This window comes from Ammospiza caudacuta, chromosome 3 (genome assembly GCF_027887145.1).
Source record: "Ammospiza caudacuta isolate bAmmCau1 chromosome 3, bAmmCau1.pri, whole genome shotgun sequence".
Lineage (NCBI taxonomy): Eukaryota > Metazoa > Chordata > Aves > Passeriformes > Passerellidae > Ammospiza > Ammospiza caudacuta.
Window position 1 is genome coordinate 40,012,747 of NC_080595.1, and position 23,754 is coordinate 40,036,500.

Sequence of the window (23,754 nt, forward strand, 5' to 3'; positions counted from 1 at the left end):
ACGGGTTGTTAAGAATGTTGATTACGCAGTCTCTATAATATTCTGGTTTAATTTCTACTAAGTGCTATATGCTGTGAGAATAGGTGCTGTGACCACAAACCACAGATACTTATTTACATATGGAATACAATGCCAGCTTAAATTTGTAAATATATGTATGGGGAGCTGGAAGAGAGGAGAGAGTTCTGTTAAACATTTGACCTGCAAGGGCGAATGAATATTAAAACTGAAGAGAAGTTCAGCAACGATATTTTCATTACAGACCTCCATAGAATAATTACTGGTGGTAGTCCAGTGGTAGTAAAGAAATCAGAGTGATAGAAGTTGGGAGGGAGCTGGCATCACCAAGAAGGAAAATTGAGATCAGCAAAATTTCTTTTCAGTTTTGAGAAGTAGCCATCAATATTGATAATTTCTAAGATTGTCACAGAACTCATCTTAAAGTCTTTGAGAGTATTTTTGTTGAGGTATTGTTTAAGGGCGTTGTTTATCTTTAGAGATCTAAGATTTCTGTGTATATTCACAATGAGGATTTGGAACTTGCTGTGTGTGCAGCATATCCAAATTAGTCTCAAATAAAATCTGTGTTGTTCTTGTGCTAGCTCAGGGTTGGTAATATCTCTAGCTGCTATAAATACTGAAATGTATACTGAATAATGTAGACTGAATAAATACTGAAGTACTCTACCTGGAAATATCTTCCACAAATCCCTGTCATAGTATGACTTTTTTCCTTTTCAGTAAATTTATGTTGTAAAACCTTAGGAATGGCACAAAGGACAAACACTAAACAGATAAATAACTTTTACTAATGTGCTCTTTTTGTAATGTGATATTTCTCTGTTACACTAACTTAAATGTTATGGTTGCTTTTGTCCACAAGCTTCTGCTTGTAGGAGCAATTCCTGTTTTGCTATTGGAATTATCTGTCAGAAGTGAATAGCCTGGTAGCCTTCCTTGGTTTTGCTTCCAGGCTTTCCCACTTTTCTCCAGACACAAATCCGTGTTCCACAGGAAAACCACAGATGTGAACACGACGTTTTTTATTAATCTTTGCATTATTCTTGCTGCAGTCAAAATATTTAATGTTTGTAGCCACTTAGTGGCTGGAAGAGTGGATGTAAAAATAAATAGTTTTCTACATCTTTCAGTTCTTCTGGAGAAAAGGAAACATTTGAATAATGTCCCTTTCAAGCTACTGTACAGCTGGAAATGATAGCTTTGGGATAAGATCTGTGGTGGCCCAGAATATAAATGGGGAGTAAATATATGGAAGACAGTGGATTAAAACAATTGGTATTGAGAGAAGAATGACCTACTTTAAGTTGTGCCTTTTATTGCCATTTTCACTGCAAAACTTGCTTTAACAGATTGGCTCTAAGTAGGTCTAGCAAATGAAAAGTAGGCTGGAAAAAAGGAAGTGAATGGAATTCCAACAGTAACAAATACATAAATAAAGACTGGGAAAAAATGTGTACAACTATGAAAAGCAATATATGAGCTGGCATATATTTTCCATGAAACCTCCCTGAACACGCTTAGCCTCATTTGAAAGCATGGTAGATTCTCTTTTTCAGCCATCACTAGTTCTGTAGTGATTGCCACCCAGTGTTCAGCCACAGACACAATTGGCCCTGTGAGGGGGAAGGCTGCACTCAAGTTGTGCTTTGCGCAACAAAGCCATGAGCAGTGCAGATAGGAAGGTTTCCTACTGTGCAGAGCAGAGTCACCAAACTCTATGCAAGAAGATTTGTTAGTTTGGTAGCCAGATGGTGTGCTTAAATTACATCCATGGTAGGAACACCTTCAGTAAAGCAAATTATATGGGAAAATACAGGCTATATTGTTCATCTGTTATGCTTGGAGTTAGGAGCAATGTGATACCAAAGGAACAAAAGGAAAACTGCAGATTATTCCATTCTCTCTGTGCCACAGGACTTAATTCTGACAAGGGAAAGTAAGGGTCCACCAGTTTTTCCATTTCCACTCTGGCTACATCGGCTCTTCCACACCAGTTGTCTGAGGGTTTTTTTTCTGTGGATATCTGTGCTCCTGGGATTTTCTGTTTAAATTGAAGTTTGCTTGAACAGAGAAGTGTATAGGATTTATTCCATCTTGCTTGTCTACATGGCATCATAATAACAATGGTAACACAACGTTTACATTTTCTCCCCAGATGCTGATGAATGCCAACTCTTTGGCCAAGAAATCTGTAAAAACGGCTTCTGTTTGAATACACAGCCAGGTTATGAGTGCTACTGCAAACAAGGCACATACTATGACCCTGTTAAGCTCCAGTGCTTTGGTAAGTTTATTTAAAGTGGTCTTGTCACTATAATAGTATGCAGATGGGCAAAACAAGCAGATTCCTGCAGCAGGATTCCCATCACAACTGTGGCATTTCCAGTAAGGGGAGAAACACTGGGCCTCTGGACTCCTGTAGCAGTTTTGTAAGATGCATTGGGTCATTTCCCTTCCTTCTGCTTGGCTGAGCAGCAATTCTGGATGACATGGCTGTGGCATGTAGAGCAGGGTTTGCTTTATTTGCCTCCTTTTTCAGCAAATTACTCCCAGGATTTTTCATCTCCAGAACAGCCTTTTGTGCTCCTTTGAGTGCACAGTCAAGAATTGGTGCCAGCCTTAATGCAGGCAACACAAAGTGATCAGAGGGGGCTCCCTCCTCACATGCACACTGCTGCTTCACTCTGCCAAGGGACAGTTTAGCCTTCTGTTCTTTGTGTATGAGGTGAGCAGTGAAAGCCTGTATGTTGAAGCTCACCTTTCATTTGGTAGGTGTTCTGGGTTTACTATATTAAATCAAATTAATGCAGACTTCTTTTTTGTTTCAAGGACAGCTATTTTCCCCATGGAGTTAATATGCAATGTGAAATTACAGTTGAGGTCATTGATAAGCCCATTTTAGCCTGCACAACCTTGTACTCTTTTGGTTCTGGTATTCAACTGAAAATTACTTATGACCATGACCCTGGCTTTTGCTTTGTAAGCAGAGAACCATGTATAATGTGCAGAATAGCATAATGAAAGGAAGCAATTTTTGCAACTGCAATAAGGGAGCTTTTTACCTTGGGATTCTGTGATTATTCTTTACAAAGGGTGGAATTTTAGCTGACTACATGTAATTTATCTGAAGTGGCCCGCTCTTCCCTTTGAGCTAAATTTCAGCTTTTGCTTTCCAAGACAAACTAAGAAAAATAACTACCATGGCTAGGTAAGGTGATCTCTTCTTCTGACAAGCTCACAAGAACTCACTAAGAGTATGCCTACCTGCCTGCTGGTATTGTCCTAAAGGGAGAGGAATGTGGGAGGCAGTAGCAACTATACTTGAGTGCAGGGTATTCCTGGCACTGCAGCCCCTACAACAAGCCTCTTTGTCCTCCCAAGTACTTCTCTGTACTAACTCCCTAAGACTTGAGGATCAGAGGTCAGCATCCTTCAGATGTCTGTCCTTCTCCATGGGCAGAGGCAGGATTTTTTTGCCAGCAGTGGGTATTTGTGGTAATTTACTGAAGGCATGTAGGGAAGTCTGCTCCTAATATAGGAAAATAGAAACGTAGATTAACACAATGCAAATACTTTGTGCTGGCTTTCCTTGATACATTTCCTTCCATTTTAAAGACACGGATGAATGTCAGGACCCACACAGCTGTATTGATGGCCAGTGCATTAACACAGAAGGATCTTACAACTGTTTCTGTACACACCCAATGGTTTTGGACGCAACAGAAAAGCGATGCATCAGACCAGCAGATTCAAGTGGTACGATCCATTATACATATTACTGAAGTGAGTACACCTCTATGAGGTGGTGCTGACATGGCTACAGACCCAAAGTCTAAGCTTAGACTGGGTCACCCTTGGATGAGCCTGCTCTTCTGGAGGATTTTGGAAGGCAATGCTTGGACTGTCGTCTGTTGATCCAGAAGGCACCGTGATGTAGGACTCCACAGTGCTCCATTTTGCCCATACAGACAGGACATTGCTGGAAGTATTGTGAGATTAGGCTCGGGCTGAGGAGTCTTCAGCCAGTTCACCAGCTCTGCGTCTGCCTTATCCAGCCTTGTAGGTAATGAGGCACAGCCTGCTTGCTGTCTCAGTAAGGCTGGGGTTTGGCTGCAGGCTAAGTCTCAAGATTCAGTTCTACCAAAGTAAAATAAAAACAGGAATGACAGGATATAGGAGGAAATAGCTAAAATTGTATGTGTGCTTTCAATTGATTAACTTTGAAGGTACATTGAGCTCACAGTTTCAAGCTGTGGGCTTCAGCATCAGTGTTGAAGTAACATTTTTATGTGTGCTTTTAATTTCAATAGACACTTATTTCAGAAAAAAAAAAGTTAGATATTATGAGATTCTTGGAAACCTCTCAGAAATCCAGAGCATTATGCAGTCTGCACAGCTTTGTCTATGCCATTCATGTCTTTGACAGAAGTGTTACAATGGGTTTGATTTAATGCTGGCACTGTATAGCCATAAATCCAGACCTCTGGTTCCTGCAACTTGCAGTGAATTTTCCTGAGATGCTTCTGTAAAAGGAAATGGGAATACAGACCGAATGCCTGCTTTAGTCACTCCAAATTGTAAGGCTGAGATTTTGAGGAGTGATATGGTCACCCTGTTGCGTGAAACTGTGAAAGAACCACAGCATTTCTATTGTTCAATCTTCAGTTAAACAAACCAAGAGCAGGATTGTCCTTTGGGTTCATCTAGGATGTGAAGAGAATGCAAGAGCCCAAAGGGTCTTCTGTCATGAGACATTCGGCTGACACAGCAGTGAACATCTCAGCCAGCACAGAGCACTCAAGCCTTGTGTCGCTACTGGCAATGTCCCCCTCATGCACAGGGGGAGGGGGCAGGCTGGTTCTTTTGCTGCCAGCAGAATTTGGAGTCAGTTGCAGAGACCCACTGCTGCTTTTCACTGCATATTCTGCCAAGCTCTTAGTAGAATAGGTATCTAAGCTGTGATCACCTTCATGCTTTCGGAACTCTGTTTTGCTCTTGAGTGAGGTTTCGGTTCTGTAGTCAGCCATGCATAATGTGAAAATGCGGTAAATGGATATGCACAGACAAAACAGAACCTTGCTTTGTGACAACACTTATTTTTCACTCTGTGTTGGAACAAAATCAAAACCTTGCAGATGTCTTCACAAAACCATTGTACTGAGGTTTTTACATTCCAAGTGGAAGATTAAGTTTACAGTTCCTCTCCTTCTGATCAGCAGTGATCAGAACTTGCTGGGACTGGGAATGGTTTCTTCTGAGATCTGTGTCAAAACTATTATGCCTCTGAAATATTCCAGCCTGGACAAAAATACAGATTTTTGTTAATGTTCATAAGAATGTGACAGTAGTTCACAGCAGTGTTCTGTCTTTAACAATAGCTGTAAGTGGATGATTGGAGACCAGGAGGGCAGATAAACAATACTTCTCTTCACCCTCCCCAGCACTCTCTCAGCCTCCAGCTATTTTCAGCTCAGGGGATTTCCTGAGACTGATGTAGTTTGTCTGTTTAGTTAATGGGACTCTGTCTTCCAAGTATTTGTCCAGTCTCCCAGGGAGACCATGTAAAATTTTTGTTGAGCTCTGCCCTAGTTGTAACAGTTCTTTCAGATGCATTGATTGCAATATAAGAAAAGCGAAATAACAACTTTTAAAGATCTATTGTGTGGAGGGAGTTCCCCAAATATTCACCTCTCTCCCAATGCTGTTTTTTTGTCAAGCTCTGTTAACTTCCATGGGAGCTGAGCTGAATCCCTGTTAAGTGTTCAGCAATGACTATGATTTAGAAAGATCTAGTTTTTGGATATGCAACACAATGTGCTTTTAAATTGGCCTAATGTGGCAACTCCAGGACATTTTAAGATTTTTCCAAAGCTGAACATTCAAGGGATGAGCCACCTCATGACCTTAAAAAAGATCATGACTTCTAAGCTTAAATTTGTATTCAGCAAAGTCTGTAAAGCTAAGTTATTTTTCTAATTTAAATTTACAAATTTTATCATTATACCAGCGTCTTATTTAAATAACAGTGATGTGACAATGACCTAATCCTGTCTTCTCCATCAGAACAAACTGAAGAAGCTGAGGTCTACCAGGACCTTTGCTGGCAGCACCTAAGTGACGATTTTGTCTGTAGTCGCCCGCTGGTTGGAAAGCAGACGACGTACACGGAGTGCTGCTGCCTGTACGGGGAGGCCTGGGGCATGCAGTGCGCCCTGTGTCCCATGAAGGAGTCAGGTAAGGAACACACACAGCACTGCTCCAGCAGTGCTTGGAGCACTCCATTGCTTTCATGCCTTGCATTTGTACCTGCACCAGTAACATGAGAAAGAACAAAAAACCCCTAGCCCCTCTAGTTAAGAGAAATGGGTTACCAATAAGGACTGAAGAATTTCCAGGGACTGTAGTTTAGTGTGGCATTCACATTCTCTGAAAAACTCCCTTCACCCAGGATTTTTCTCCTGGGAAGCTGAGAGGCCTCAGAGAAAAGGAAAACAATTATTATCTCATTTGCTTCTCCTGTGTTGTGCTCATGTGGAATGTGTTTGGAGATTGTTTACCCACAGGTGATATTGTTTCATTGGATTCTGGTGTGAGTTGTTATGACTCATTGGCCAGTTGGGGCCAAACTGTGTCAAAACTCTGGCAAGATTTTTCCATGAGTCACAAATTTTCATTATTATCTTTTTAGCATTCAATAAGTATATTTTCTGTATTCTTTAGTATAGTATAGTATAGTATTCTTTAATAAAATATAGTATAATAAAGTAATAAATCCCCCTTCTGTGAACATGGAGTCAGATGCATCATTCCTGCCTTCATCAGGGCATCCCAGCAAATACAATAGTTTAGTGTTAAAAAGAAAGCTTGCTGTTGTATTTGTAAAAGACTGTATTTTGTTTACATGTTTGGAAATCAGATACTTTACTATGATATTTCAGGTAGAAGGTGTTACTTGTGGTGACTACAAAAGCTGAATGGATACAGAGAGACATGTCTTTGACACACAGATTTATTTGTGGGTTCTGGAGGAGGGGCTAGTGGAAGCAGCATAGGTAGATGTCATGCTTTGCCTGAGATACATCAGCCCTGGTTACACAGTCTGGTGGTACAATACAAACTTCTTCCCCCCCTGTATAAACTGTTCCAAGGCTTAGTTTGGATGCAGCTTTCTTACTATAAATATGTCTTTCAGTGACATACCTTACCATGTAGGAATACCAACCTGCACTGGTAAAGCATTTTATTGTGCACATTCCTGGATTTTCACTTGGGCCTTTGTTACTCTAATGGTAGTGTTGTGGCTAAAGCAATACATGTTTTACTTGTAGGAAAAACCCAGGAATTAAAAAACTATGTAGAGAGGCTCAGTGCAGCATTAATGTAGCTGTTTCTGTCTGCTTGGGTTGTATGCTTTTATAATTTACTTGCAAGGTCCCTGAACCTGTTCTTAGATATCTTTACTTGTTTGAGTTTGCTTTGGAAATGCAGCAACTGAAAAAAAGCATCTGATTTTGATGATGTTGGCTGGAGTAAGTGCTGGCTGATGCTTACCCCAGGAAGAGACTGAAGAAGAAAAACAGGGCATGACAGCAGCTTGATTTATAAGATTTGGAAATCTTTGAAATGTCTTTGTCAGAACAAATCTTACATGAGGACATCAAATTACTATACCTGCTAGAATAATAAGTGCAGTGGAAAGAAATGTAATGTTGCCCTGTATTTGAAAGACAAATATAGAGCAACAGCTAATAGCAAGAATCGTTGCTATGGCCTGGAACTCCTCAAGTGGAAAGATTGAGCAGATTAGAGGAGTTTTTCCTCTTACAAAGTTCATCACGTGGTGAGAGTGACCCATCTGTGTCATGCAATCCTGAGGGAGCAAAGAAAAGCTGTAAATTAGGTATGAGATTTACTTCTGGAGATTTCTAGCTAGTTACATTTAAAGCAGGATAAATCTGAAAAGCAAGAGATAAGGACCACCAACATGGTCAGGCAAAGAGAACCTGCCTCACAAGGGAAGATGAAAAATTTCAAACATAGCTGCAGAACAAAGACTGCAAATTCTAAGACTCTCCTCTAGAGCACAATCATGGAGGATTCCCAGAAGCTTTTAATTTAAACAAAAGTGCAGGAAAAAATTGGAACTATTTCAGTCTGAAAATACTAGATGTATTTTGATCATTAGGAACACAGGATTCTGGATTCTGTGCCAACAGTGGGGTGCAAATCCCCAATAGCTTATGAAGGAAATTGAGAAATTCATTTTAAAAATTACATGGAGGTTCCCAATGGATACCATCCTAAACATCAGTTGGATGATCCTTAGTCAAAGCTGAAGAACATTATGTTGGGTAATAAAATCTTTCTCCCTCCAGACACAAGATAACTTTTATGTGGTTTCATTTGCATTGAGAAGTATCTGCTTTAACTGAAACTGAGGCATACCTTTGATCCCAAATACTTTAAGTTATCCCTATAGATTGGAAAATAGCTAAAATAAAAGCATAGTTAATGTTTAATATGTCAGAACAAACTTGCAAGCTCTCATTTTTTTAGTGGAGATGGTATATGCTCATTTGTCCTCACACACATGTGCACTCACCCACACAGAAACCTGGAAGCCTTTCTCTGTGTTCAGGAACATTTACCAAGAAAAATTTGAAGCTGACTGAACTGAACAAATGATTCATTTGACATGTCTTCAGTCCTTAGCCCTTACAGTGATATCATTGGCTCAGGAGAGTGCTTTCACACCTCCAGGCCATCAGGTCACAGGTTCAGGTCCTGGCTGGGGAACCTGGAATTTCTCCATTTTTAAATACTTAGGTATTGTGTTGGCTGGGTTTACTACTGAAGGTGTTTGCCTCTTTCCCTGGTTAAGGGCTTTGTGAAGATTTTTAACACATGTTAAAGAAGACCTGCCGATGTGAAAAGCATTATTACCACAAGACTTCCACCATGAAAGGAGTTGGATCATAGTACAGATCTGTGGTTTCCTTTCACCTTGTTTATAGTTCCATTGTATTTGAAGATCTAGTCACCACCCTTAGAAAGAAGGAAATACAGGCCTATCACCATAAGTGATACTTTTGCAAGTCCCTTCTAAAGATATTAATGCTTTATTAAAAAGCTTTTGTAACCCAGCTTGTCTTTAAAGTGCTTCCATTTTTTCATGAGAAGATTTAGATATGCTGTTTGAGTAGGATCCATCATAAAACCAGTGAGAAGATAGAGCACTCTTGTAAGAATTTATCCATATTAAGCAAAAAGAAATACAATCTTAATATCAGCCTGAAAACAGAACTTACATGGTTACTACTGTTTCTAAAAACTAATAATCAGTGCTTAATTAAACAAATTCCACTCCAAACATTCAGAGACTGAGACAAAAATAAGTAGGATTTTTTGATATTGCAACGAATATCAACAGCAACATCTTAACAACAATAAGACTGATAAGTATTTTGGTGACAACATTAAGAACAAACTCAAAATATTGGTTCAAAGTCCTGATCAAAATACTGGCAGCATGAGCTGTAGTGCTATGGTTGAGTACATCTGACTTGTGCAAACAAGAGAAGTAAAGAAGTTGTTTTCTTCATTACATTCAATTATCTTGTAATTAATTATTTCAATTATCTTAGTATATCATCATTGCGGATAAAGACTTTCACAGATTTCATCAATACCAAAATGTTGACTACTGAAATGTATTCTCTCTGAGCTCACAGTGTCATTAGTCTGTGTTTGCCCAAAGAACAGTAATGGAAGTTTAGTAGTTATTCTTAAAACACTTCTGTGTTATTTTGGGTTTGTCATTGGCAATCTGTAGAAATTGACCAGTTGACAAAAATTAGAAAATTGGATACTTTTTGGTTTAGAAAACAACAGCAAATCATCCTTTCTTCATTGCACCCACACAAAAAAATTCATGTTGGATGCCTGGCCTTTGGAAATGCTGCTTCCTTCGTCAATTTGCTGTTAGTGCCTACCAGCCCAACTCTCTCCATCCAGAGTCCATGGTCTAGTAACTGGTAGCAGGACAAGCACCAACAGGTTTAGCAGCTGGGTCAGAGCCTCCATGCCAGAAAACAGAGCAACTGCCCCAGACTGAAAAAATCTGAAATCCAAAATAAAGCCATATACACCTCAAGTTAACTTGAACTTGTAGGACCTGAACTATAAATGTTCTGAGACTCCAGAAATTCCTGTGAGACCCTTAGGGGACTGGGATGGATTTTAGGCAAGGTATATGGTTACAGGAAATTTGAAGAGAGGAGATAGAACTATCATCTAGAAAATGTTGAGTGATGTGGTGTGCTGGGTCAGCATTTAATTTACAGAAACAGCCTATCTTTGTATTTGCAAAATGATAGTTTTGAGGCTATTGCAGTGCAGTACCACCTCTGCTTCAATAACACCTGAAGTTGCTGTAAGGTGGTATTAGGAGCCCCTGAACCAAAGAGATGTCAGTCAGTTAAGGAGGTACTTTCTTTTCTGTAGCTGGCTGCCTGGAGAAGCTTTCATACAGAAAACCAGGGTGAGGTAGGTCTGGGACTCAGCAGCTTTAGCAGATGTTTTAATAACTATTGAGAGTGGGGGTACATTACTACATCTGTAACCTAGACTTTTTGTTGGTTTGAGTACTAAGATAATGTCATGAACGCATTCTAAAGCACCTGGAAGAGGCACCAGCATTCTGTTTATCAGCCTGCTTATTTGTGTACCCTTAGAAATAATTTTTCTACTCTTTAAGTTTTGAACTCTATTACTTTGTGGGGTTTTATGGGAACCACTTTATGTTTAGTTCTACAGAAAAGACAATGGTAGATCTCCAGTCAGTAGATGTTTCAGATGTTCTGTGGGATTAGAAGTCACATAAAGAACTGCTCTTCATATTGTATTTGATGTTTCTCTTTATCTCCACCTTACCATTTGCAAAACCCATGCTGGGGGAACACTGAGAGTAGTGGGTAATGTGGATCACCTGGGCTGTTGTATAGTGTAGGATTTATCTTGGACAATTTCCTATTGTGGTTTTTATACAGAAACCCACATCAGTGCTGCCAGTTTTTCCTTCCATCTGGAAAGATAAATCAGTGCCCTGAGCAATATAGTCCCCTGATCTGTTCTAGACATGTTCTTTACAATGAGATGCTGTCCTAGAGGTCTTTCTCTCTTTCCATGGATTAAAATGGACAGTGAACAACTAATTCAGATGCAGACCTTCAGAGATGCCTACATGGAATTGAATTCTGCCCATTTCTGGCAGAACAGATTGTTTGGATTGCATTTTTGTTGCAAAGGAACTCTGTGTATCCTTTGTAAACATTGAGTAAGTTCTGGGCTGAGCTTCCATATTATGAGAACATAGTGTTCCCTTAAAGTCCTGGCTGATGTCACTCATGAAGATCTGGAAGTACAGGGAAAAACCAATGTGTGTAAAGGATGAGTTTTCATCTCTCCTCTTTTGGGATGGTAAAGATGAGCAGGGAGGCACTGGATTCATTTCTGTAGATCATTGCTCATCTTTCCATTTAGGATGGCATTGTGGCTCCTTCCTTTTTGGTAAGGACTCTGGTCAAATGGATTCTGTCCTCTGGGTTTAAAATATTGCAGTGATTGGGCCTTGAATATTCAAATTCTTGTGTTTGGTTGTGCAGTTTTTTCGCTGATTTAATTTCTGTTGATGAAGAGTTTCAGTGCTTTTTCTGAAGGTTAGGAGAGACATGCAGAGTAGCTTTGGCTACATGTTCTGTCTCATGGAACCTCACATTCCAAGTGTTCATGGAAATCAGCAAGGAGTCAGAAAGCCATGTGCAAAGTTGTGTCAGAAACAACCTGACTTTTACTCCAACTTTTAACTCTCTGCTTGGAGCAAAAGGAATGGCAAGATCATTTTAGGAAACTTGAGCAGCATTAGTAGTGGAACAAAAGGTCACTACCAAGAGGTTTTGAGACAATCAATTTGGTAATTATTTCAGCTTAGCAAGAGATTTACATGCGCTGTGAATCTTTTCCAGGTATTGTATTTAGAGTGTGTTCACGAGAGGATATAAACATCCTTCTTAACTAATAAAAAATAACCTTTAAGACTGACACCTTTACTTTTTTCTTGTGCTGTAGAATAGATACCAATGCTGTTCACTGCAAGCCTTAACATTTATCCATGGGCAGCATCAATGAAGTTTTCAAAATTTTCAAATAGCACATCTAAATATAGAGCAGAAATACCATTAGCTTTAGTTCTCATATGATGCAGTGTCCTGAGACAGCAGAAACTTAACCAATTTAGATTGATGTCCAGAACCTCTGCTGAAACTGTTACGTTCTTAAATAACTTGAAGGATCTGGTTTGGTTTCTTAGTCTTGGCTTCTTCTGTGTGTGATGGTGACAATTCTGAGGAGCTGGAACAGAAATAAAGCTTTCTTTATGGGCAGGAGCTGGATTGGCTGTGGTGTAGTTGTTTCATGGTTGTGTCAGGAAAAGCTTTTTATCTAATATTTTGCTTTAAATACATGAAATATGGAATCATGTTTCTGACATTAGGAATTTTAGGCCTCTGGGTACAAGTAAGACTCACAAGAGCTTGCTCAGTTGCAACTCTATATGCAAATTAGATGCACATTTGCACAGCTGCATTTTGGCTAACAAGCACCTAAAAGCCACTTGGTTCATGCAATTTATATTGTGTCATCTCTGTCAGCCAAGCTTTCATCACCAATTACAGCTGACATCTGTGCCAGTACACATGTGTGTCTAGATGTAATCCCCTAACACTTGTTTAATAGGCAATACTTCTGACTTCAAAAATGTCCTTTACGTTTTTGGAAGCATGCATCAGCTTCCTTTGATAATAGCCACCCTAAGGTATACAACAAGCTGTCTCTGTGCTTCATTTGCAAGTTATGAGAAAAACTTAGAGACACATGGACCAATGTAGACTAAGCTTTATTAAAAAAAAGGGATTTTTTTTCTCTTGAATTGTAGTTATATTGTCCCTAATCACAGCCAAGAGATGAGTGAACAGAAAAAATAAACCCCTATATAAAAAGATTTCTTCATTCATTGTGAATTATAGAGTATTTTCTTTCAGCTTTACTTGAAAGATTAGTTTCAAAGTCAGCAATAATTTCTGCGACAACTAAAATGCTTCTGTTATTCAGGGATAGTTACATGTTCTGTCTTGGTCTCTGCCCCCTTACCTCCTTCTTGATCTCAGTCTCCTGTTGTCATTTCCCTAGGGCAATGTCATGCTGTTCTCCCATTTGAATACTTGCCTGCAAGTTTCTGTGCACCAGTCATGCTTTCACCCACAAATCTTACAGCACTCTGTTCATGTAGTTCCCTCCCCCGGGAAACTGTGACCAACATACATCACAGTGACCCCAAATACATTATTTTTAATTCGAACTGTAGGAACATAGCATAACAAGGGGAAAAGTTTAAAATAACAGAAAGTGTCATTGCTGTAACTTGTTCTATCCTCCACAGGGGCACTCTGATGGGTTCATTTCTGTCAGGGATCCAAGTCTCAAGTCTACCTTATTTCAAAACTCCAGTTCTCATGACCTTTCCAGAATGTGGCCCCCTGTATACCTTTCAGTCTTTGTACTCTCCTCTCTGCACACCCTTTTTTCCCCTGGGAAAAAAAAAATGGAAAAGAAAGAAAGGAAAAAAAAAAAGACAAGCTGAGAAAGGTGGAATAGATAACTTACCATTGTTATTTCTGAATTTCTACTGTTGGTTTCTTAGGTGAGTTGCTATTGCTCCCTTTGGGTTTATTGCCCGAGCACCTAGTTGACTGAATCAACACAATTTAAAAGACAAGAGATTTAGTCTATACTACTTGGACAGCTAAACAGAACATACAGTATTAAGAGAGTATTACAGGTATAAGACCTAAAAATGCAGACATTCAGAACTTGATTTTTGAGGGACCAGTGGGGCAGGAAACAAGTTTCTGTTGTCAACATTTCTTAATTCTTCCTTAGATGTTGAACAACTTTGCATTGGCAGACATGCAATATAAAATAGTCTTGCACAGTCATCAAACTACGCAACTCTCATGTACATGAGACCTCCAGCTCTATGGATTTTCAAAAGTTCCAAATGCTTTCTTCAGAACTAAAACATTGTTTATAACTACTAGTATCACTAATGGCAAGCTTAGCCCTGAGTAATCTGGGAAGCCAGTATACAGGTTCTGCTCAGCCCTTCCCATCAGATCGCATTCATCTGGAAGAGGCAGTGATCCCTAAAAGCGGCTTGTCTTGTCCCTTTGCCTTTCACTGACTGTTTTTATGTGGTGGTTTCTTCCACACAAGCCAGATGAATTAGTATTTTGTGGTAGAACACAGATTTCCTTTGCCAAGAACATTTGTGGGCATCTGTGACAAAGTGCTTTTACTATTCTGCATAGCTTTCCTCTGTGTCCATTCCGTATGAATGAAGGGATCATTCTGAGATGATAACTTGTCCCCCTGCATGAAGGGGTTAGATGTGGGGAAGAAAGAATGAGGTGTTTCTGGTCCTATGACAACTTTTAAAACTGTGCTCATTATCACACTATCTCAGTGGGAAGCTGTGCAGTCAGGGATGTAAGCAACCTTTGCTATATGTTGTTTATTTTGCCGTGCTGGCTTTGTTTCCTGTGCCCTGGGGTGTTGCTCTTGGGCAGTGTACTTTGTTCTCTGGGAGAGGAAAGTGGTGTTTGGATGTTATTACTGTATATAAATATATTCTGGAGGACATACCTCAAAGGAAACCACTTTGCTCTTGCAGCAGAATGTGGTGGGATTTACAATGATTTTTCAGTTCTCTGGGGAGTTCATGCTGCAGACTTGGACTGCCAGCCATGGCAGCTCTGGGTGTGCACAGACAAGCTTTGCCTGTACTGCTCTGTCTTGTGCTCTCAAAGGGCCAAGTTGTTGACCACAGAATTCAAACAGACTATTTGAACACTTTGGTGTTTTCAGTACAAAATAAAATCGTTCCAGGTGGAGGAGATACTACCTGTAAAAATAAAATTACAGTGCTGGACAGCAAGTAGGGCTGTGCTCTGTACTGTCTAGAGGCAGTCTGGACTTATCCAACTATTTGCTGTCTGGGACAGTTCTACACAGCATGAGGTTTCTGGCTCTGCAACCATCTGCAATTCTTGGATTCTGCATCTGCTTAGGGCTTTTTTTCCTCCCTCTCTTTTGGTGGTTTTTCTTTCCCGTCCTTTCTCTGCCTGATTCTCAGAATACCAGGCAATCTTCACAGAACCAGAAGCTGAATAGACTGTAGCAACAGTAAGGGAGCACCTGGGTTGCTCTATTTTAACAATATTTCTGTTTTCAAATAAATTCCATTGTTTGTGTTTTAGTAAAGGGTAGTAGAAACAGAGTTGACACAATTTTTATTTGATTTACAAGAATCAAACTCTGCTTAAGCATTTCAAACATGGACTCTGACACCTAAAATGAAAAGTTGCTTTGGTCTTAACTTGTGTTGCTCAGGTTTTAGAGAGAGGCACAAAATCAGATGTAACTCTTTCTTCTGTGTGTTTCCCCATGCTCTGAGCTTCACAGCCAAGGAGACTTTGAACAGCGCTCACACTTTTAATGCTGTGGGTTTAAGATACAGTTTGTAGGTAAGTGTGGGCTATTCTAGAAATCTTTTCACTCTGATTTCTGCAGCTTGGCTGATAGTGCTAGAAATATTGGCTGTACCTGCCCCAATTTACTTCCCTTGTGGAAGTAGCCATGATGGTCTGGGATAGCCTTTGTTCCACAGATCGAGGAGTATAAACAGAGACAGCCCTGGAGAGAAGTGCATCAGCAGCGGGATACACAGCATCCCTCAGCTCTTGTTTCTCATGCAGAGCAGAAGAACCTGACCTATAACTTTTTGTACAGTTATTGACTCAAATCTGTCCCTGGTGTTATCTCTATTATGACTTAATAGTATATATTTGGCTTGTTAACATTTTAATGACATCCTTCTTGAAGAGAGAATGCTTTCTGGAAATTTTCTTTTCTGCAGATTTATGGTGTTTCTAGGAAGAAAAGTTTATTTCCAGCAAACATGAACCACAGCTCACTGGGACTAATGTAATGCAGCCTGTGCTATAAGTGTGTTTACTTTTGTATCTTATTTTCTTCCCCCCCCTCAGAGGATTACGCCCAGCTGTGCAACATCCCCGTTCCAGGATCTCGCCGGCCATATGGACAGGATGCTTTGGTTGACTTTGAGGAGCACTACACTCCAGAAACCAATCCATACTTCGTTGAAGACCGTAAGCCAGAGTCTCTGTTATGAAAAAGACTTGAAATGAGATTTTTACTTCAGTTTTTTTTTCCCTGTAGCCAGTTTCATTCTTCTCTTTGCTTCTGGGTAGTGTGGCCTATTTATGCTTTAGTTATTCCTACAATACTAGCTTTCAGTCAGGTGTTCCAGTTCAAGAGCCAGGTTTGTGTGAGAGTCCAGTTGGGCTCAGGGTACAATTCATTTTTAATCTAGTGAAACAATTTGTGCCAAGTGTACTAAATTTGTGTTTACCAACAGTTTTACAGCTCAAGGTCAAAAGGCTTGCCAATTTTCCTTCTCACAAATTGATTTTCCTTTGGAGCATGGGATAGATTTCTCCAGAGTGCATTAAAAAAACAACTCTTCATCTTTCCATGATTTCCCAGCAGAACTTGTATGGGTGAAATGAGAGCATGCAAGTCATTCTTGCCCAACAGAGAACATGTACAGCAGAGTGTGATCAGAGAATACCCACATGTATGGACTTGAGGCTGGATGCTCTGGCCTGCCAAGCAGGGTGTGAGGGATTGCACACAGCATCTTGCTTGTACCTGAGGAATATCAGGGCTCTTTATGTTGGGTCAGGCCCAGCTCACTTTTAACATTTGTATGAGATAAATGCTTACAGATTTCAGGTTCTTCCTCAAAATCAGGCACCCTATACAGGTCCAGAGTATTTCAACACAGTTTTAGAGAAAAAAAGTAGAAGTATCAGAAGGAGCTGGTAATTTCTCATGCTTTACATATGTATGGCCTGCAAGTTGCCACTCTGTTCTTCCCCAGTCAGTGTTTCTGAGTGTTGATGTGTAACTGAAATGTCTCACAGCTGAAAACTACTGATTACACCATGAAAACCCAGAACAATGACTGGAAAAGCAATGTTAATGTACTGTTAATCTGGAAAGAAGCATTTCACGAGGTATAAACAAGGTATATAATTTAGTGGTAAATAAATACGATAAATTGTGGAAAGTTTTGAATCCACATCTGAGACCACAGAATGGCTGCAGTGGGAAGGGACCTTAAGGATCATCTAGTTCCAACCTCTTAAGGACAGAGGCTTGAGAGCTCATGGCTCTTGCTCCCATCTTATCACTGAACCCGATGGGGCATCAGAGACTTCAGGATCACAATCCTGCTGCAGGCTGTGTGAGGAATACAACAATACCTCCCATCCCATGGCAGGGCCATGTACTTCAGTGCAGTATTTGTCATTGTGCAGTCAGTTTCTACAGAAGCAAATACATACCTCAGAATTACAATACAGGTCCTGTTGAGCTGTTTTGAACTAGAGTATATTTTGTGAAGTAGAACTTGCTGTGAGTGATACATATTTTAGTTTTACCTAGTTACAATTGCAACATACTGAGTTCATGACAGAGAGGGAGGGAGAGAAAAAAAATATATATATGTGTGTACATAAGTTTATGCACATGCCTATGTGCTACACATAAGCTATATTTCTAATAAATTATGAGGTGCTTTTTAATTTAAAAAATACCTGTGTATTTGGGAGGACACCTTTGCCTTTCTTGGCACTGTTTTCTAAATTAGAAGAGGTTTTTACTTTAAAGGTCTCTCCTGAGCTCTCTACAAGCTCTGCCCGAGGTCTCCAGCAAGTAATGAAACTTGGTTGCCTACATCATGACAGTGCTCAATATCCTCAATACTATTGCACTGAGAAGTGATTTACAAGGCTCATGAGAAAGCCTGCAATGTTTCCCATGCAATGTGCCCTAGTATACCTTCTGTGTATTATATATGTTCTTGAGATGTGACATCTGTCAGCAAGTACTTACTTCACATTATGTGTTCAGTGTCTTCAGAAGCCACTCAACATATTACTGACCAGCCTGATCCTCACTCAGAAGCCCACCATGCTAGAAAATCCAGGATAGGAACAGTATTGGTAGTCAAGAGAAGTGGAGTGGAAATGGCAGAATGGAAGAAGATATGGAAAGGGCAGAATAGGAAAGGAAAAAAGCAGGTCAGTAGAAAAGAGGGCCTCAAGGACGAAGACAGAATGGAGTAAATAAGAAAAGACAAGAGAAAAAAACATAAGGAAGGGAGAAATTCATATTCCAAGCTAGCTTAGCAAATACTGTATCACAGCTGTTGCAATGTGAATCAGTAAACAGTTTTTCAATAAGTTGCTGGCTTGTTGGAGGAGCCACTACCAGTTACAGGACAGATGGGGAGATATATCCTACTCTATTCCACTCCAGCTCCAATTTCCCCTCTCTATTCATTGTGCTATTAAACTTATGAGTCAAACATTCTCAGCTTTTTCCACAGAAGTCTGTTTGGTGTGATGGGCTGCCATCTGCAGTCCTGTTACATCACTGCTCCATGAGCAGAAAGCTGGTGAAAAAAATCTTAGGACTTAGAAGAACAGTTCAGTCCTAGAGACAATCTCTGAACATTTAAAAATGTAAAATAATTTTGTAAGTATAAATTCTTCCTTATATATAAAAGCATAACTGTCACAAAAGCCCTAAGGCAGGGAGCACAAAAAGCATTATAACAAACCACTGAATACAAAGACAACTCTTTGTATAAGAGGTGAAAAAAAAAAAAAGCTCAACTCTTTGAGCTTTGACTGCTCACCATCTAGAATTATGACAAGGAGGAATTGGTAGATTATAGGTATTTGTACTGGCACCAGTCACTGAAGCACAAGCCAAAGGGCCGTTAAACAAAAAACCACAACAGGAAAGCAGTCTCTGATTTCTTCTTATTTTCCTTATGGCAGCTGGGATTGATTTTTTTTTAATATGTTTTCTTCTGGATAAATTATAATGCATCTCTTACCCCTCTACACACTCACCTTATTTTTCTACAATCCTGTTTTAAGAAACTTTCCCAAATTGCGTGACCATTTGTTTCCTTAAAGGCTGATAAACATAACAAATGAAATAAAGGGTGCTATTTAGAAAACACTAACTTACCCTTTAAAAAATAAACAAAGAAATTCTAGAGTTTCCATTCTACAAAAAAAAAAAAAAAAAAAAAAAATCACAGATTTTTAACACAAAATAAAACTTAAGAGTTAACCAAGTTATTCAGTTTCCATCTTGAAACATATCACAGTACTTTTTTGGTACATTTAAAACTCCAGATGGTGCAGCTTTGCTAGAGCTGACCTATTTTCTGCAAAGTCAAGTCACATTCCAGTAAACTTCTGAGAGAATTTCAGTCTCCCACTATATATTTGGGTATACTGATTCAATAGCTTTGTAACCTGCCTGTTTGCAATTATTTTTCCTCCCAGGTTTCCTGAACAGCTTTGAGGAGCTGCAAGCAGAGGAATGTGGTATTCTGAATGGATGTGAAAATGGCCGATGCGTGAGAGTCCAGGAGGGCTACACCTGTGACTGCTTTGATGGTTATCACCTGGACATGGCCAAAATGACCTGTGTTGGTGAGGATAACATATCACCTCTTATATCCCCTGTTGTCTCCTGGTAGTCTTTCAGTTTACTCACTCACTTCCCCTTAGGAGGCCTTGAACAAAGAATTTAAGGATGATCACCTGAATTGTATTAAAGATCCAAGCTTTGTTTCATTTACTGCAAAGGCTAGTAATTATTGTTACAAAAATGTCTTTATGTTTCTCAGTGCATCTTGGTCATTACAGCTGTGTTCAGTTAAGAGAGTAGAAGTGAACAGATACACATTTTTGGAATTAAGCTTAAACTTATATCAAGAGTTTAATGTACAGACCAAATGTTTTTCAAAGGCTTCAAGTAAGCTAGGAGAATGGAACTGGATCCAGAGCAGAAGAGTGATTTTTAGAGTGGATTCAGAGTGTTTGCCTAAATATGCATATTTAGTGAAATAGTGAAGTTTGTGAAGCTAGTGAAGTTTGGCCCCTGATTTTCACAGACTTCAACAGTCAACACACTCAACTATTTCTCTCACTCTCAGACTAGTAAATCTGCATGTTCACTAACCAAGACATCTATATCTTCAATTAAAACAGCTAAACGTGGGAACAACAAATGTCAGTGAGAAGATGAGGCAAAACCACCCCTCAACATAGCAGCCTAGTACAAACAGTGTGATTATTTCAGTCTAAGGTCTGCACTAACCTGTTTAGCATTTTGCTTTGTGTCACACAGCTGAAATCTCCCAGCTCTGTGAGGAGGAGCTGCCCATGTGCCTTGTAATCTTCAGGGCTTTATGGCAAGCTGGCCTCCTTAGAAAGAAAAGATGTAGCTGCTGTGTATGTCAGACCTAAGCTGTGTGACATTGAGTGCAGGTAGTTTGTCCTCACAGCTATTCAGCTGACAGCACCAGCAGCTCCTAAAGTATTCCACTGGTAAAGTACAGATGTTATGCTGAGAACTTTGAGATTCTTTCTTAAAAGTTACTTTTCAGTCATCAGATAAACACATGTTAAGTGGTTACTTAGTTTTGTTGTGCAGCTGGGCTGAATTTGGGCTTGGTAATCTAACCGTTTAAGGCCCTTTAATACCCTATTGATTTCCTATGATAACTTCCACCTCTTCCCAATTCATCTTTTAGGGCTTTTGGCCCAGCCTAATTCCACCCAATCGGAACTGAAAATAAAGCTCCCAGGGCATTTGTGCAGATTGTTCTGGTCCTAACAATGCTGGAACTGAATGAGTATTAACTACACACCAGACTCAAGCACATGTGTCTTTGGATGTCTCCTTTTTGCAGATGTGAATGAGTGCAGCGAGCTGAACAACAGGATGTCCCTCTGCAAGAATGCCAAGTGCATCAACACAGAGGGGTCCTACAAGTGCCTGTGTCTCCCTGGGTACGTGCCTTCAGACAAGCCAAACTACTGCACACCACTGAACTCAGAACCAGAGAGTGAACTGGAGTAAAGGAAAATCTCCACATCCTAAGCCCATATACTCTGCACTGTATAAAGAAAAGGAAGCAAAGTATTTAACTTGAGGAGAGAAGGCACCAGAGTAACAAACAGAAGGGGAGAAAAGGGTTAAAGTGTATCAAAGGTGAGACGTGATGGGTTGGTTCTTTATCAGCTTCACTGAAGTGACAGACCAAATGGACACATTGCTCTGTATGAAAGAAACAAGTATATAGTGTGTTCATAAAAAAAATCTTTGAAAATAATCAAAACCAGTGCTGTTATTTGAAACAGAAGAGCATTGGTTTTATGTTTTTTGTTTTGTTTTGGATTTTTTTTACTATTGCTTGATTAATTTGGCATTTAAATAGTGATGGAAATATTTTATATTACTATGTCATTTTTTGATTGTTAATTTCCTTGCCTTCTGTTTCTTTTCAGACCTTTTTTCTGATCAGTACAAATTCTATGATACAGATATTCTTAGTCCATTTTATAAGAACTGTTACACAGGGTGGTGCTCCTCCTTCCCTGGAACATTGGTCAGTGACTTTTTTTTAATTTGCTAGTTGTCTGCCCTGTGGAGCAGGCACCATTTGTTTTCAAATGTTTATATACCTTGGCGAAAAGTCCTTATATTCATTTTGTATCCTCTATGGTTGTTACTGCACTTAAAGTCGTTAGAACCTTTCTTGCCAAGTTCAAAGCTGCTAGTGGACAACATTGGATTCCTTTTGTACATTAAACCAAAAGATTTTAGCTCACATCTCTATTGTAATGTGTAAATTGAACACAAGAGAGATCTTGTATGATTACCCTAACATATTAAAGCTGTATATTAAAACTCAATAAAATCACCTTTTTTTAGAAAAAAAAGTAATATTTACTAATTTTGGCTCCTTTCCTCCCCCCCCCCTTTTTTTTCTGTGTGTTTATTGTACAAAAATCAGCCCTCAGGTGTTTAGAAGAATCAGCCTCTCAGTACTAGATTTAATTTACATTAGAATAGTGTTAGGGAGTTGTCTGGCTGGTTTTTCCTTCTCATTCTGTTTTAATAAGACCAGAACCTGAATTAGTTAATGCCTGAAGTTAGGCTTCCAGGGGGAAGATTTCAAACACAGACATACAGAAACTGTTTGACTTGGAAGCTGATTCACATGGAATTTTTTTTTTTTTCTTTCCTGGTTTAGGCATGTTTCCCACTAAATCTGCAAATAACACTCTACAGTATGATGGCCTGGTTTTCAGAAATACTGAGGAGAAGGGGGAGAATTTCCTTTTCTTGATGAACTGTACCTTCCCATCAGCTCTTACTTTTCAGTGGAAGGAGAGAGAGATTAGGAGACTGACAGATGTTTCACTGTGACCTTCTCCAGAGTGAAAGAGTTTCTTTCAGAAATCCTGAAACAGGTCGTTCTCATATTTTTCAAATGAAATGTTTTGCTGTGTCTTCTAGACATGCCCTGCATTAAAAGGAGAAGGATAACTTGAGATTTTTAAAAGTGAGTCAATATTCAGGTCAGCCACAGAACCAAAAATATCATAAGCTCCATCCCTTTCAGGTCTGCACCTACAGTAGATCTTTCTAAAGTCCATGTGACGGTAAATGTGCAGTAGCATCTGTCCTTCCCAGGATGCTTCTCTCTCTCTGCTGGAACCTGACACTAGGACTAGTGGAGATACTGTCAAAATGCAGTAAAACATTCTCAACAAACTCTGGAAAGAAGGATCTTTAGGGAAGAGATACTTTTGAAGTGCCAAACTCTCTTTACTTTTCTAGAATTAGGCGGGGGAGGGTGGAGGGTCAGTTACTCTTCTAGTCAAAAAGAGGTGGATCACAAACACTAGAGCTGGTCTATAATTACACTCACAAAAATAATTCTTGCTTACCTGCTGTGGTTAAGGAAGAAGGAAGGAAGGTTTAGTTTAATTAGTGGATACTGTAACTAAAGAGCTCTTAGTTGATCTAAGATCTCTTAGTCCTGCTTGAGGTTAATCCTACAACTTTAGTAAAGAGCAAGGTCACAGTTAGAGCCGTTCACTGGGTTCAGGATGAGCCCTGGCTGCTTTCAGCCACCATGAAAATTCATAGACAAGGCAGTGCTGTCCTGAATCTCACCTCCTCCTGCTTCCGTACCCAGCTGCGTTCATCTCTGTAAGACAGCCTGGGGTCCCAAGCCACCACTGCAGCTCTCACCCCAGGCTCAGATTTTCAGCATCCCAGTACACCATCAGTCCATACACAGGTAGCACCCGTTTGCAGGCGTGAGTGCCAGGACAGGCTGATAGATGCAGACGCATTGGCACAACTGCTGCCAAACTAAATGTTGTCCATGCTCTCAGCAGGGAGGATTAGTTGGCTCAGTTGTCTCTAGCTGTTCATCAAAGTTCACAGACCTCAGGTTGTGCTGGCCTTTTGCTCTAGTTTGCCTTATAGACATGGTTGAAATTGGTCACAGCATTGAAAGCTACCAGTATGTTCAGAGTGATGGCTTGTGCTAGCTCTGGTTCCATGGAAAACAACTCCCCCAGCAAACCTAAACCATCTCTTTGCCTATCAGTTTCTATCGGCAGCAATTCTCAAAAAACATTCTGG

At 39.8% G+C, this 23,754-nt stretch overlaps 1 protein-coding gene across 3 annotated transcripts in view; it reads left to right on the forward strand.

Moving 5' to 3' along the window:
* Positions 1-22,034, forward strand: part of LTBP1 (latent transforming growth factor beta binding protein 1) — a 186,466-nt gene extending 164,432 nt beyond the window's left edge. For all 3 annotated transcript variants that reach the window (XM_058802013.1, XM_058802014.1, XM_058802015.1), the window contains 6 exons: positions 2,177-2,305; positions 3,637-3,777; positions 6,085-6,255; positions 16,182-16,304; positions 19,587-19,736; positions 21,002-22,034. In XM_058802013.1, coding sequence (XP_058657996.1) covers positions 2,177-2,305; positions 3,637-3,777; positions 6,085-6,255; positions 16,182-16,304; positions 19,587-19,736; positions 21,002-21,171 — 884 coding nt within the window. In that variant the 3' untranslated portion in view covers positions 21,172-22,034. The remainder of the gene's footprint in view (positions 1-2,176; positions 2,306-3,636; positions 3,778-6,084; positions 6,256-16,181; positions 16,305-19,586; positions 19,737-21,001) is intronic.
* The last annotated feature ends 1,720 nt before the right edge of the window (positions 22,035-23,754 follow it).